This window comes from Chrysemys picta, chromosome 15 (genome assembly GCF_011386835.1).
Source record: "Chrysemys picta bellii isolate R12L10 chromosome 15, ASM1138683v2, whole genome shotgun sequence".
Classification (NCBI taxonomy): Eukaryota; Metazoa; Chordata; order Testudines; family Emydidae; genus Chrysemys; species Chrysemys picta.
The window spans coordinates 2,258,697-2,275,117 of NC_088805.1; the positions used below are offsets into that span (position 1 = coordinate 2,258,697).

General features: G+C 49.2%; 1 protein-coding gene across 3 annotated transcripts in view; it reads left to right on the plus strand.

Annotated features, from left to right (window-relative positions):
* LOC101954133 (uncharacterized) overlaps positions 1-16,421 on the plus strand; it is a 68,168-nt gene that overhangs the window by 15,583 nt on the left and 36,164 nt on the right. For 2 of the 3 annotated variants that reach the window (XM_005307672.4, XM_065568178.1), the window contains exon 2: positions 7,139-7,337. In XM_005307672.4, coding sequence (XP_005307729.2) covers positions 7,139-7,337 — 199 coding nt within the window. Of the gene's footprint in view, positions 1-797; positions 2,339-7,138; positions 7,338-16,421 lie in introns of those variants that run through there. The other variant, XM_065568179.1, reaches the window with a different exon arrangement.

Here is a 16,421-nt window from a genome sequence, read left to right on the forward strand (position 1 = left end):
TGCAGGATCAGTTTCACATCAAACTTTAACAAGGAGGCTCTTTCCCTGTGTTTTTCTTTATTGGATTTTTTTTTCAGTCCATGTGCAAGGGGCTAATATTGCTCATGTCTCCTAAACACTTAATAATAAAACATAAAGGTTCTGATTCTCCTCTTGCATGGGTGTATATCAGGAATAACTTCATTTGAACCCAGTGGATGTGAACTAGTGTAAAGCCAGTGTAAGGGAGAGAAGAATCAGGCCTAAAATATGGTTGATTTGGTTTGACCAGCGTACACGACTGTGCAACCTATTTGTTTAAATAGTGTGTGTTACATTTGTACAGCATCTTAGATCCGGGCTATAAAAACCACCATAGCACAGAATGATGCTTCTCCATCAGGGACTAGCAAACCATGATAGGGAAATGTATGGTCTGTAGAGATAAGAAGAACAGGAGTACTTGTGGCACCTTAGAGACTAACAGATTTATTAGAGCATAAGCTTTCGTGGACTACAGCCCACTTCTTCGGATGCATATAGAATGGAACATATAATGAGGAGATATATATACACACATACAGAGAGCATAAACAGGTGGGAGTTGTCTTACCAACTCTGAGAGGCCAATTAATTAAGAGAAAAAAAAAAAAACTTTTGAAGTGATAATCAAGCTAGCCGAGTACAGACAGAGTGATAAGAAGTGTGAGAGTACTTACAAGGGGAGATAGTCAATGTTTGTAATGGCTCAGCCATTCCCAGTCCTTATTCAAACCGGAGTTGATTGTGTCTAACATCAGGCTTGTCTGGTTATGTAGACTCTGTCCTAAGACCCTACGCTACCAGCACTCCCAGCTATCTTCGAGACACCACTGACTTCCTGAGGAAACTACAATCCATCGGTGATCTTCCAGAAAACACCATCCTGGCCACTATGGACGTAGAAGCCCTCTACACCAATATTCCACACAAAGATGGACTACAAGCTATCAGGAACAGTATCCCTGATAATGTCACAGCTAACCTGGTGGCTGAACTTTGTGATTTTGTCCTCACCCACAACTATTTCACATTTGGGGACAATATATACCTTCAAGTCAGCGGCACTGCTATGGGTACCCGCATGGCCCCACAATATGCCAACATTTTTATGGCTGACTTAGAACAACGCTTCCTTAGCTCTCGTCCCCTAACGCCCCTACTCTACTTGCGCTACATTGATGACATCTTCATCATCTGGACCCATGGAAAAGAAGCCCTTGAGGAATTTCACCATGATTTCAATAATTTCCATCCCACCATCAACCTCAGCCTAGATCAATCCACACGAGCGGTCCATTTCCTGGACACTACTGTGCTAATAAGCGATGGTCACATCAATACCACCCTATACCGGAAACCTACTGACCGCTACACTTACCTACATGCCTCCAGCTTCCATCCAGGACACACCACACGATCCATTGTCTACAGCCAAGCTCTAAGATATAACCGCATTTGCTCCAATCCCTCGGATAGAGACAAGCACCTACAAGATCTCTATCAAGCATTCTTAAAACTACAATACCCACCTGCTGAAGTGAAAAAACAGATTGACAGAGCCAGACGAGTACCCAGAAGTCACCTCCTACAAGACAGGCCCAACAAAGAAAATAACAGAACACCACTAGCTGTCACCTTCAGCCCCCAACTAAAACCTCTCCAGCGCATCATCAGAGATCTACAACCTATCCTGAAAGATGATCCTTTACTCTCACAGATCTTGGGAGACAGACCTGTCCTCGCTTACAGACAACCCCCCAACCTAAAGCAAATACTCACCAGCAACCACACATCACTGAACAAAACCACTAACCCAGGAACCTATCCTTGTAACAAACCCCGATGCCAACTCTGTCCACATATCTATTCAAGTGACATCATCATAGGACCTAATCACATCAGCCATACCATCAGGGGCTCGTTCACCTGCACATCTACCAATGTGATATATGCCATCATGTGCCAGCAATGCCCCTCTGCCATGTACATTGGCCAAACCGGACAGTCTCTATGCAAAAGAATTAATGGACACAAATCTGACATCAGGAATCAAAATACTCAAAAACCAGTGGGAGAACACTTTAACCTGTCTGGTCATTCAGTGACAGACCTGCGGGTGGCTATATTACAACAGAAAAACTTCAAAAACAGACTCCAAAGAGAGACTGCAGGCCTAGAATTGATATGCAAACTAGACACAATCAACTCCGGTTTGAATAAGGACTGGGAATGGCTGAGCCATTACAAACATTGACTATCTCCCCTTGTAAGTACTCTCACACTTCTTATCACTCTGTCTGTACTCGGCTAGCTTGATTATCACTTCAAAAGTTTTTTTTTTTTTTTTTTCTCTTAATTAATTGGCCTCTCAGAGTTGGTAAGACAACTCCCACCTGTTTATGCTCTCTGTATGTGTGTATATATATCTCCTCCATATATGTTCCATTCTATATGCATCTGAAGAAGTGGGCTGTAGTCCACGAAAGCTTATGCTCTAATAAATTTGTTAGTCTCTAAGGTGCCACAAGTACTCCTGTTCTTCTTTTTGCGGATACAGACTAACACGGCTGTTACTCTGAAACTTGTAGAGATAAGATGCATCCTGACACGGATCTTCAGAGGAAGGAGAGTCACCTTGGTGAGAAGCAGTAAAAGGGAAGCTTACAATGCCCGACCTGTATTTATTCTGTGGATATGCCTTGATCCTGAGAAGTACTGAGCAGCCACATTGACTTCAGCATGCCTCTGAATCAGGCTCCACCCCAGGTCCGGCTCCGGGTTTTTTGCCGCCCCAAAAAAAAGGGAGTGCCGTCGCCGAAGCAAAAAAAAAAAAAAAAAAAGAGCTGCCCCCAAAGGGCCGGAATGCCGCCCCTTGAGAAGTGCCGCCCAAAGCACGTGCTTGGAATGCTGGTGCCTAGAGCCGGCCCTGCTCCATCCTCTCCTCCTAGCCAATCAAACCCTTTCACTAGTACCACAGCCACACTCAGTAGCTCCGGTCCCAGCATACTAGGTTGCAGTATTTCCCCATTGCGTGTCTCTTAGTTCCAGGCTCAATCAGTATATTTTCCAGACATGATCCTTTACCGAGGACATGATGGTGAGGGGAAAGGGAAAGCCTGGTACAGCTGGTATTCCTTGGATGTGTCCATCAGTTGGAGAGCAGACCACTGTTCTAAGGCACTGGAGAGCTGCTCCTGCTCAGTACCTTTGCAGCTGCGGATTGATGTTCGTAGGGACCGGAACAGCACTGCATATTTGTGATTTTTTTAACTCCTTCTTCAGTGGATGGTGTACCAGGCTGGGAGACAGGAGACCTGGATTCTGTACCCTGTTCTGCTCTTGACTCTGTGTGGCCTTCGGGAAGTCATTTTGCCCCTCTGTGCCTCAGTTTCTCCAGATGTAACAGTGTCATGATAGTTACCTCTTTTGTAAAGTGCTTGGAGCTCTGTGGCTCTCCCCCATCTGTCAGTCTGTACCCATCAGTTGTCTCTTGTCTTGTACTTAGATTGTAAGCTCTGTGAGGCAGGGACTGTCTTTTTGTTCTGGCACAACTTGCTGAAAACTAATGGCTGAAAAATGCTCTCTAAGCAATATGATGATGCTTTAATAATAAATACTAGTGCAGTTATTGTAACACAGGATACTCAACCTCTGTGATAGTGGGGGCCTCTTTGGCAATGTACCAGGGCTGCAACTAATTTCCATAGCCCTAAATGTTTAAATGTTTAATTCAGGAATGAATGCACACTGTCATACTACTTGCCAGTACTTGGGTCTTCCCTCAAGAGCAGAGCAGAAATTGCTGCTTGTTTGAGTCCACAAGCAATACAAATCTGCTGGGATCATATCTGGGCTTGATCAGTATTTCCACAGACAGAGCATTTTGGGCTGCACCGGGCAAACCATTTCTCTACCACTAGCGGCATGGCATTTTCTAACCCCAGGACTTGAACCGGGGTGGGGTAGGGTGGGAGGAAGATGGGTAGGGAATGTGTTCCCTCCAAAGAATGGGTTGGTGCACTCCAATTCTCTCATGACTCTCTTTCCTTAGTAGCAGTGAGAGGGGGTGTGACATAACCACCTGTAATGCTTTCCTAAATTTGGGTGTTGCCTGAAACAAATCTTATGGTGCATTTTACATCCCATAGCAAAGAATTCAGGGTTGAAGGGGTTAATACTGCATGCATCCACATTTGGAACCAGGTGGATTCTGAATTGCCAGTGTGATGGGACTGAGGTGGAATTCTCTCCTGGTCTTATCTCAACTGAAGCCACTTTCAGCAAAGAATTTGGCCACAGATCTGCTTGTGACGTTCCCGAGGGTACAATCTGGACTGATGGACAGCTGTGTCTCCTCAGTTCCCCAACCTGGGATGCCTTTTACACTGCTTCGCTGTGACAGCTACCACTTTGGTCTGTTCACACACAGCCTCCAGAATGTAAATCATTCCAGCTATACTGTAGGAGTGCTATAGCCAGCCACTCATGAATTACACTGCAGGGTAACACCAGCAAACTCCCAGTCCCAGATATTCCCCCAGTAATGTGCATCTTGTACTGCCCAGACCCTCCTGGACAATACAAGCTCATATAAAGTCTGCCATTTCATTAATAGAAAATGATATGCACAAATCTTGTTATCCCAAATAAAGTTTCCCCAAAACTTTAATCCAAACACACTGGTTTAGATAAAACAATAAAACAAGTTTATTAACTACAGAAAGATAGATTTTAAGTGATTACAGGTAATGAGGCATAAAAGTCAGAATTGGTTACAAGAAAATAAAAGATAAAACACAATTAATATCTAAGTTAACAAGCTAAATGAATTCAAAGCAAAGGTTTCTCTCACCACATGCACTAGCAGTCTTACTGGCTGGAATCCATTCAGCCAGGACCCCTCCCCCAGTTCAGTGTTAATTTCCTTGTCCTTCAGGTGTTGTTGATGCAGTGAGCAAAGAGAAAGTGAGGAGTATTTGGGGGCATCTGTTCCCCTTTCTTATAGCTCTCTTTCTCTTTGAAAATCATCTCTAGCTGAGGTTCAGGAGACAGCAGGTATGTGGGGATGGTAACCTCAGCTGTTTCTTTGCCAAAAGATTTTTTGCTCTCACCCTTTTTCCTGCCAAAGAATGGCTGCTTAACCAGGTGATAATCCATTTGATTTTGTTGTCACCCGGCTGAGGCATCTGTTTGCCTTTTGTCTTTGAGGAACTGGTTTGTGCCTGCTTTTCTAACTTGGAACATGTTTCAGTAATATTATACAGTGGAATCTTATAACTTTACATACAATGTTGCACACACATTTTACCAAGATAATAATGATCAGCAAATTATGAGTTTTCAAATGATACCTCACAAGGCATACTTTGTACAGAATCCATTATAGTTTTGTAAAAACAGTGAACATAGGAATACAGACTGTTGCACTGCTGTTAAAGATGGTATAGATTAGAGAGGATTATTGTCCACTGGCTAGAGCAATGGGCTGGCTTCTGTTCTCGGCTCTGCCACTGATTTGCCATGTGACCTTCAGCAAGTCGCTTCACCTCTCTCTGCTTGGTTTCCCCATCTGGCAATAACAACATGGGGTGCTGTGAAGCACAATTCATTGATGTTTCTAAAGCACTTTGGGAGTCTTGGATGGAAAGTACTATAGAAGGCCAAAGTCTTGTTACAACACTGTATTGGTTCCTTCATACAAACACACTGATACATTTCACATGGAACTATACAACTTGAGCTGTCCCTGTTCTCAGTCCAGCTTTAAAGGGGAAAGGACTCCCTCCCCACCAGCATTTTGTTGCTGAACCCTGGAACCTGTCTCTTGCGGACTGGGCTGGTGGCATGCTGTGGAGGCATCCGTTGATGCAATGTGTCCCCATATTCTCTAGCTGTTGCCAAAACGGTGCCAAGGAATGTGTTCAGTTCTCTCTGGCAGGAGAGAGGGTTGCCATGCTGCAGGAACCTTTTGAGATTGGGAGAAGTAAAGGGGCAGGATCCTCAGGGATTCCTCACGCCAAGGATATCCTGGACCAATAAGGTGCAGCTTTGAGATGCAGAGGGGGTATGTTACTAGCTTGAAATTCTCTAAGTAGCTTATTTGACCCATTATTTCAGAGGGACCGAGGGCCTGGCCCTCAGTACTGCAAGCCTGCTGTGACTGAGCGTTCCTTTAGGGCTGATTGCGCTGAGGCAGGGGGCATCTGGCCTGTGTGGAGATGCCTAGGAGAAGAGCCCTGGATTTGTGGCCACACAGCTCTGAGCAGCCTCTCTAAGTATCCAGAGGCGGGGACAAGCATTGCAGCACTACAGTAACGCTTTAACTCTGCCTCATGCCTTCCCTGGAAGATGCTGGCTGGAGGGTTTTTTTCACTGCAATCCTAGACTCGGGGAAAAAACTGATTTGCAGCAAGAGAATTTTCTGCCAAGGTGTGTGTCTGTGTGTGTGTTGGAGTGGGGGTGGGGGAGTGGCGGAGGTCAAGAAATGAAACAAAGAGCCTCATGCAGCATTTTCCTCGGCTGCAGTCTCCAATATCTTGCAGTCTAATGATTCTAGGGCCCTCTTCCGTCTCCTGCCTCTCATTAGGGATGCAACACTGTATCTCTTTTAATAGCATTAGTGTCTGGAGAACTCCTGACAGGAGGTGACCTCAAAGATTTATTAACCTCTTAATAACCCATGCCAGGGCTTGGCTTGCCATTTTGATGTCTGGATTGCTCCGGTTTCAAAGGGGAAGTGCTCCCACACTGCACTCTACCTCTCCTGCGCAAACAAGACTGCTGAACTCATTGCTTCTGTTTAATAGTAGACCTAGGACAAGGCTAGGACTGGTTTAGCGGGGAGCTCTCACAGCACCTCCTGCTGGGAGGAGCCGGAACTGTTCTCTCACATTCAGTGCTCCTACAGCATCCCTTCAGCACTCTCCTGCTGGCAGAGATTGGGCCTGGGATGCTATGAGTCCTTGTGCCGCCAATGCTCCTATGTGATTCTGCTAGGAGAATCTGGAGCAGAAGTAGCTGTGAAGTCTCTTGCTCCATGCCCCCCTAGGATGGTTCTTGATCCCACTCTGCCGGCGCAGTGTTATTGTAATGGTGCCATGTCTTCTTGTCTCTCCAGGCTCATCCTTCCATACGCATCAAAGGAACAGAACACAGCTACAGCCCGGTCTTGTGCCAAGATGACCAGTGTGCTGCCAGTATCAAAGGGAGGCACACCCACTGTCCATTCTGCAGCATTTCAGAGGCTTATCAGGACCCGTTCATTCTCCGGGCTCACTACCGGGTCAAACACGTGGACAAGGGGCTTGACTTTGCAGGTAAGATGCCACTTTGAAATGGTTGGACAGCTGGCCCAGTTGGATTGGAGCTTCTTCAGATGCTCCTGTTCTCTCTACAGAAGTTGCAGCCCACACCGATCCTTGACTCACAAGAGATATCCCTAGACCTCCCGTAGCTCCCCATGTGGTGGGGAATAGGCTGATTCCCCACCAGCGGATGCATACACTCAGGTGGTGGGTAATGATAATGGGATATAAAGCCTAGGTTGCCTGTTTGGATGCAGCCCAGGTTCGGGGCAGGGGAGACCGAAAGGTTGATACCATCTGATGCCTGTTCAGTGGCCTATGAGAAATTAGCTAGTGGGTCAGTGGACAGGTGCCTATGTCACAAAAACCACTGCCACACCTGGCACTCATTTGTCAAACTGCACAGTATGCAACAGCTTGAGTGAAGGAGAAGAAACGCTGACATCTATGCCAAGATTGCGCAGGGCATGGGGTGAAGGGCTACACCAGGGACATGCAGCAATGCCGCTTGAAAATAAAGGTTCTTCGGCAAGTGTACCAGAAGACAAGGAGGGCGAACAGTCATTCTGGTTCTGCCCCACAGACATGCCACTTTTATGAGGAGCTGCATGCGATTCTCGGCGGCAACCCCACCACTACCCCAAAACACTCTGTAGATAGCTCCTAGGAGCCCTGGGCCACCTTGAGCAACAACAAGGAGGACATTGTTGACAAGGAAGAGGAGGAGGAGGAGAATGTGAGATTGGCAAGTGGAGGATCAATTCTGCCCGACAGCCAAGAACTGTTTTTAACCCTGGAGCCCATCCCTTCACAAGACCAGTTGGCAGCAGAGCGTGATGCCGGGGAAGGTACCTCTGGTGAGTACACATTTCCAATCAAACTGTAGGGGCTACATGCTATCATTTTTATGTTTAATCTGAACAAAAAAGTAGGTGTAGTGGGTATTGGTGGCCACTCCAGCTATGCAGAGGGTGCTCTCCAAAAAAGACTGTTTATATGCACAGGGATGGCTCGGGAATCCTCCAGGGAGATCTCTAGGATGCTTTAATGGAGGTTCTCTGCAATCCACAGTAGGACACTTTCCTGCACCACTCCAGTGTTAACTCTGCTGGCATCGTTGTGAGCACACAGCACTGAAGCATAAGGACCAGGTCTGTACCCAGACGCTGCAGCATCTGCACTCTTGCCGCCTCTGTTACCCTCAGGAGAGTAATATCGCATAGGGTCACCAAGGGGAAACGGAAGTTTTCAATGCTAGCCCTTAAACTGCAAACAATTCAACAAGTAATCTTCCCCCTGTTTGGTGAAATCTGGGTCACACAACCGCATTTTCCTAAACGTGCCGTGGTTGTGGTTGGAAGGGATCACCGTGTATTGCAAACAGCATTGGGAAAAAAATGGGGGGCGGCGGCTTCCTGTTTGTCTCCTTTCCCCACCAACCCGGTGCCGCTTTTGCAAAAAACAAACTATTTGGGGGGCTTTACACTGGTGCTTGTCCTCACGCACCATCCAGGTTGCTGGGGGACAGGGGGCTTTTCTCAAGTTCCAACCTGGGATCCTAAGGATGTCTTCACAAAAGCAGCAGCACAAGACCTCTTGCCCATGCCTCGTGGCCTTACTCACCATGGCTGGAGCAGCACAACAACTCTTGCAATAGCCAGCAGTTGTGATTACATTGTGGCTTGCAATGAAGTGTATAGAGGGGTGGTTTTTTTTAATAAAAAAAAAAATTAACCTTGCACCAGAAACAATGTCTGCACTGTCAATGCTACCCTTGTGCTTTGCATTCCTTGCAGCTGAAACCTTTCCCAGATTAGAAGGCGGAAAAAGAAGACTCGGGCGGACATGTTCAATGAGTTAATGTGTGCCTCCGAGAGTGACAAGAAGGAGCTCAGAGCATGGAGGATTGCACTATCTGAGAACCTGGCCATGCACAGGGAGGACAGGAGAGCATGCAGGGAACAAGAGCGTGCCATGCAGGAAGAGATGCTGCGGATTATGAAGGAGCAATCAGATATGTTGAGGCGTTTGGTTGAGGTTCAAGAAAAGCAGCCGGATGCTAGAGTCCCGCTGCAGCCTATGCTGAACCTGCTGCTATCATCGCCCAGTTCCACATCCTCCTCCCCCCAAATGTCCTATGAGGCGGGGGGAGTGGGGAGAGGGAGTTTGGTATCCCTTGCACTCAACACCGGGGGAGGGTACAAGGACTAGAAGGCGCCCATTCCCACACCTTTGATTGTTATTGCAGTGCATCTGTAAGCAAGCTTTCCTTACTTTCCACAGTGTTATTAGCCCTTTTGCCCCAGGTTATCTTACTTTTCTTTGCTGTGTCTATGTGTTTTTGTGAGCATAATAAAAATTAATGGATTGAGGAGAAAAGGCTCTTTATTCATTCAATACACGGTGGTTGGTGGGGGTGGAGTTTACAGGGGAGAAAATGCAATGGAGGGGACAGTTTGGTAAGGAACAACACAGATAAGTGTTGAAACTGGTTTTCAAAGCCTCACGGAGACGCAGAGCTCCTCAATGTGCTCTTCTTATTGCCCTGGTGTCTGGTTGCTCAAAATTGGCTGCCAGGCGATCTGCCTCAACCCCTCACCACGGCGGAAACTTTTCTCCCTTTGTTTCACAGATATTATGGAGCACACAGCAAGCAGCAATAACAATAGGGATATTGCTTTCACTGAGGTCTAACCTAGTAAGCAAACAACGCCAGCGACCTTTTAAACGTCCAAAGGCACATTTCACAACCATTCTGCACTTGCTCAGCCTATGATTGAACCAGTCCTTACTGCTGTCCAGGCTGCCTGAGCCATGGCAGCAAAGGGTAGGCTGGGTCTGCCAGGATCACTATTGGCGTTTCAACATCAACAATGATTATTTTGCAGTCGGGAAAGAAAGTCCCTGCTTGCAGCTTGCTGAACAGATCTGTGTTTCTGAAGATGCACATGTCATGCATCTTTCCCAAATATCCCACATTGATGTCGGTGAAACGGCCCCTGTGATCCAGCAGCGCTTGCAACACTATTGATAAATATCCCTTTCAGTTTATGTTCTCTTTGGCACGGTGGTCATTGCCAAGATAGGGATATGCGTTCCGTCTATTGTCCATCATGGAAAAACCACCCACTATGTCCTGCATGTTGCCCAGAGTCAATACCCTTCTTAGCAGAAGTCTGTTGATGGCCCTCCAAACTTGGATCCCAACAGATCCTACGGTAGATTTACCCACTCCATATTGATGCCTCACTGACTGGTAGCAGTCTGGCGTTACAAGTTTCCACAGAGCTATCGCCACTTGCTCTCATTTTAGCATCGCTGCACGTCAGGGCTGGGGAAAGCTCTTTGCACAGTTTCTGGAAAGTGGACTTGCGCATTCGAAAGTTCTGCAGCCAGTGCTCGTCATCCCATAGCTGCATAACTCTGCGGTCCCACCAGTCAGTGCTTGTTTCCCAGGCCCAGAAGCAGCGCTCCAGCGTGTCAAGGTAATGCATGACTGTCGCCAGCAACTGCGAATTGCTCAGTTCTATGTCTTCCAGCAGAGCTGCTTGTGTGGCATCACATTGTTCTGTGCGGCAGCTCCTGTATCGGCTGTGTAAATACTGCAGGATAAGGCGCGAGGTGTTTGTAATGCTCACAACAATAGTGTACAGCTGAGCGGGGTCCATGCTTATTGTGCTATAGCAGGGGTGGGCAAACTACAATCTATGGCCCGCCAGCCATTTCACTCTGGACCTTGAGCTCCCACTGGGGAGCGGGGTCTGGGGCTTGCCCCGCTCTGGCGCTCCAGCTGGGGAGCAGGGTTGAGGGCCGCTCCACGTGTCTCCCGGAAGCAGCCGCATGGCCCCGCTCTGGCGTTTCAGACAGGGAGCAAGGTCGGGGGCCGTGCCACGCGTCTCCCGGGCATGGCCCCCCTCTCCTGTTCCTACGTGTCGGGGCAGCCAGGAGCATCCGCTCTGCATGCTGCCCCCGCCCCAAATGCCTCCCCTGCAGCTCCCATTGGCCAGAAACCACAACCAATGGGAGCTGCAGGGGCGGTGTCTGTGGACTGGGCAGCATGCAGAGCCGCCTGGCTGAGCCTTAGTGTAGGAGGCAGAGAAGGAGCATGTCGCTGCTTCTGGGAGCCGCTTGAGGTAAGCGCCACTCAGAGCCTGCACCCCTGAGCCTCTCCCCGCGCCCCAACCCCCTACCCCACGCCTGATCCCCCTCCTGCCCTCTGAGTCCCTCGGTCCAGCCCGGAGCGCCCTCCTACTAGGGCCGTCCCTTGCCATTTTGGTGCCCTATGCAGCTCTCCCATGGGGGGGGGTGGCCCCAGGCCTCCGCGGGGCGACAGAAGTGGGCTTGGGGGCCAGGGGGGAAACTGCCCCCCAGCACGAGCTGGCGGAGCGGAGTGGGTTGTGGCCGGGTCGCTCCACTTCCTGCCGCCTGGTGAGTGCTGGGCACCCGACCCCTGCTGCAGTCCTCAGGGGAAGGGGCGGAGTGGGGGCGGGGCTGGGGCAGGGGCCATGGGGAAGAGCCAGAGCAGGGGCTGGAGCAGCACGCAGCTGCGTAGGGCACCAGGAAATTTGGTGCCCCAAGTTTCCTGGTGCCCTACGCAGCTGCGTACTTTGCGTATGGGTAAGGACGGCCCTGCCTGCTACACTCCAAACTCCTCATCCCCAGCCCCACCCCAGAGCCCGCACATCCAGCTTCAACCCACACCTCACTCCCCCGCCCCAGCCCGAAGCCCCCTCCCGCACCCTAAACTGCTCATTTCTGGCCCCACCCCAGAGCCCACACCCCCAACCACAGCCCTCACCCCCTCCTGCACCCCAACCCCAATTTTGTGAGCAGTCATGGTCCGCTGTACAATTTCTATTCCCAGAGGTGGCCCTCGGGCCAAAAAGTTTGCCCACCCCTGTGCTATAGCATCTGCGCAGGTAACCCAGGCTTACGAAAAAGGTGCGAAAAAGGCTTGGTTTGTTTACCATTGATTTCCGGGAGGAAGGGAGGGAGGTAAGAGCATCATGGGAGGCTAACACCATGTTCCCATAACCACCTGCACCAATGTTTTGATCCCATAAGGCTTTGCAAGCCCAACACAACATTCCACTCGGCTCCATGCACTATGGGATAGCTACCCACAGTGCAGTGTGTCAATGCAAACCCTGCTAGGGAGGATACACTCCGCCGACACAATGAGCGTAGTGTGGACACGCAAGATCGACTTGCTTAAATTGGAGGCTCGATGTCAACTTACATGAAGTCGACTTCACTTTGTAGTGTAGACATGGCCATAGGCTGGGCAGGGGACAGAGGCGGTGCTTCGTGTGAGGCCTGCTGGCCGTTAACATTGGTCAGCCAGGGTGTTGTTTGTGTTCCTGCTCTTCTGCTGTTAATGTGAAGGAAGCTGCCTTTTTTCAGCAAAAAGAGCCAACGCTTTGGTCTGGTTTGACTCCATTGGATCCGCATTCTGAGCTGCACAGAGAGGAGGGACAAATGTTTGCCACCTGCCGGCCCCCTAGGTTCTGCAGCTGGCTGGAGACTGCTTCAGTCCCCAGCATAATTTAGAGCCTTTTGATGGATGCCTGATTTGACACCGGGCTACATATGGCCCCAAGGCAGCAGCAAATAGCTTGAAACACAGAGGCACTGCAGCCAGGCCCCATTTCATTTGGCTATAGCCCCGCACTCTGGGGATGGGTGTAGTGTCGCTGCACTGGCCTCCCAGAGAATCACCTCCCTGAAGGGGAGTTCCCAGGTAGCCGGTAACGCCAGTTTTCTAGTGGCTTGGTGCCAGCAGTGCTGGAGGCCAGAATCTGTCCCACTGTCTTTGACTGAGGAACTCCTAATGTAAATCTGTATGTATGAGATCAGTGTCAGGTCCAGAGTCTTGTTTGCTTCTACTGGATCCAAGTTTCGTTTTCAGAATTATTGTATTTTTGATTGGGGGAAAAAATAGACGTGGCCCACTATTTTGTAAGGAAATATTTTGTCAACATGGCTCTGTGGCCTCTCCCAAATCCCATTACAAAGTAGTCTCTAGCCAGTCATGTGACCCTTTGATTAGCTTTTATAAATAGATTTGATATTTAAAGAGCAGCAGGTTTAAGCAAGCAAAGCAATCCCCTCCCCCCGCACTCATCCAGGCACACTGCCCACATCAGGAAGGACACAGCATAGAAGAAATCTGTGGGGTTGTGCCGCCTAATATAGGATAACCTGGCCAACTTCCCGTGTGGGTCATTACATTCTACCCACCCAGAATCCACACTGCAGTTTCAGGTGGATATACCTGCAGAACATTTCTTTACCCAAGATGATTTGAAGCATCTGGTGCTGCCTGTTATTGGAAGTTGGATATTGGACTAAATGGACTTTGGGTCTGATCCAATCTGGCAGTTCCTGTGGTTTTTATTATTCCTACTGCTGGCCCTCATGTAGAGCCTGTCCTTTCACTAGTGCCCTCTTCAGTTGCTTATCGATCACAAGGTGATGTATTAATGCTATTGGGGTTTATTGCATGTGCCTGTTTGGCTGTACTGCACCCTGAAAGCTGCTTTAGAAACGCCGTCATCGTTTTGCCTCAGGTGAAATTCACCTCTGTGCAGAGGGGCCATACAGCCTCCATGCACCACAGAAGTCCTACGTGAGCCCACATACGTGAGTCGTAAGTGCAAAACCTTGGCACAGGGGTGAATTTCACCCTTCTAGACCAACGGTTCTCAAACTGTGGGTCAGGACTCCCTTTGAATGGGGTCACCAGGGCTAGCTTAGAATTGCTGGGGCCCAGGGCTGAAGCCCAAGCCCCACTACCCAGGGCCAAAGCCAAAGCCCGAGGGCTTCAGCCCTGGGTGGCAGGACTCAGATTGCAGGCCCCCTGCTTGGGCTCAAGCCCTTGAGCTTCAGCTTTGGCTCCTCTGCTCAGAGTGGTGGGGCTTGGACTTTGGCTGCCCCACCTGGGGTAGTGGGGCTTGGGCAGGCTCGGGATTCGGCCCCCCTCCTGGAGTCGTGAAGTATTTTTTGTTTTCAGAAGGGGGTTGCAATGCAATGACGTTGGAGAACCCCTGATCTAGAGCATCACCTGCTTAAACAGCTGCTGCATTTCAGTGCTGGGATTCTAAATAGATATTTTTTACATGATGGTGAAGTGGAGTAGGAAGGTATCATCAGCATGAATTTGAGATGGCTGATCCACTTCTGGGGAGTGAATCCAAGAGTAAGTAACCCAGGCCATCCCGAGTGAGTACCAATACCACCCTTATCTCTGTACCAATCCTCCACTGCCCTGTATGCAGTAATTGCTAATTGCTGGGTTACAGAACAGCCATCTGAGGATGGTTTCGAGACTATACATTTTGCTATTTAATTGGGACTTTTTTGTGCCATTCTCCCTGGAAAGCCAAGAGCTTAGGTCACCAGAAGCCCAATTCATCCCTGCCATAGAGCTGAGGGCTTCCTGCTACTTTTGTCTCTTCCCTATCCTTCGCTGGCCCCCAGCACAGACGAGAGCAGCCTGAAGGCTGTCCTAGCTTGTGCCCAAGAGCAGAGACTCAGAGGGGCTCCTGCAGCAGAGGGAATAGCTGGAGTGCAGTGTTGGAGTCCTTTGCAAGGATCTATGTCACAGCCCTGTGGATGCAGCAATTTCCCTTGAAGGGAGGCACGCTGGCCATTGTAGGCTGTGTTTAGCCGTGTAACTGCGGCGGAGAGCCTGGGCTGTTAATGAGATACACACTGGGCCTGACATGGCTTCGCAGGCATCCATTACGGAGAAACCAACCCCTTGGAAAGTGTCCTTCATAGGTACTGCTTTTGTGATTGATCAGCTGCTGATTCGGGAGCTTTGGGAAAGCAGATTACTGTTTATTTTTAGCATATTTGTCCTTCCGTCTTGACACACACACAAAAAGAGAGAGGGAGAGGATTTAATTCATCTTTATTGGAGTGAGTGTGACACCAGGAGTCCTGGATAAACAGTTCCTTTGGCTAAGGTCCTCTGCAACCGCTTCGTTGCCATAAAGCATCAATGTACAGAACACGTGGTCCAGAGTAACTGCTGACTGAGGACAATTCTAACCATGTGGAGGAGGACAGTCCTGTGAAGCCTCTCCGTCTGCTCTGCCAACACAGCCCAAATTCTCTGCAGAGTCCAAACTCGCCCCTTCCTGGGCTTGGCTTTATGAACAAAGAAATCACCAAACTATTATCATCATGATGAGCTCAAACCTTCCTTGCAGGATTGTCTGCTCCTGGGGTTCCTCCCTCAGGGCTGCTCAGTTCACACTAAATCTTCCCTCCCCAGAGATCCACTCCCACCTCTCTTCTGTCCAGGTAAGGCTCATGAGTCAGGAGAACCCACTTAGCAGCTTCTGATCTTGCTGGGTATGTGTTAACAGGCAAACCCTGCCAGCCTGTTACAGCATCTTCCATCCAAGGACCTCAAAGCACGGTGTGAATGCGAATTAACACTCCCAGCACTCCACTGATTATTATGTACTGAGTGCTGGTCAGACCATGCTGGGCATTGTAGAGTACGTAGAGGAAGACAAAGGAGCTGTGCTGGCCCAGATGGTACAATACAGACTCATAACAGGTGCAGCCTCAGCCCAGGGCAGTTTGCTTCTTGCTCATTTTATAGTTGGATTGTTGTTAAAAGCACCCGTCAAGGGACCTGCATGAAAGAAAGTGTGGCTGTGTGGCAGGGAGGCAGCATGGGAGAAGGATATAAAGGGACAGGTTGAGAGGAAGGCTTGTGTGGAATGAAGTAGGATTCAGGAGGAATGGAGCAGAGATGTAGGCAGGAGCGAGCTGTATAGATCACTGCCACCTGGTCACTGACAGGGAAACAGGTGCAGGGAAGTGAATTGGTTTGGCCGAGATAATGCTGCCCACCAGTGGCAGAGCTAGGAATACAACCCAGGAGTCCTGGCTCCCTAGGGTGACTAGATGTCCCAATATTTGGGGCTTTTTTAAATATGGGCTCCTATTACCCCCACCCCCGTCCCGATTTTTCACACTTGCTTTCTGGTCACCCTCTGGCTCCCAGTCCTCTGCTCTAGCCACAGATCACACATCCGTTTCTATCTGTTCAGATCACCGTGGTGACCTCTGAATAGA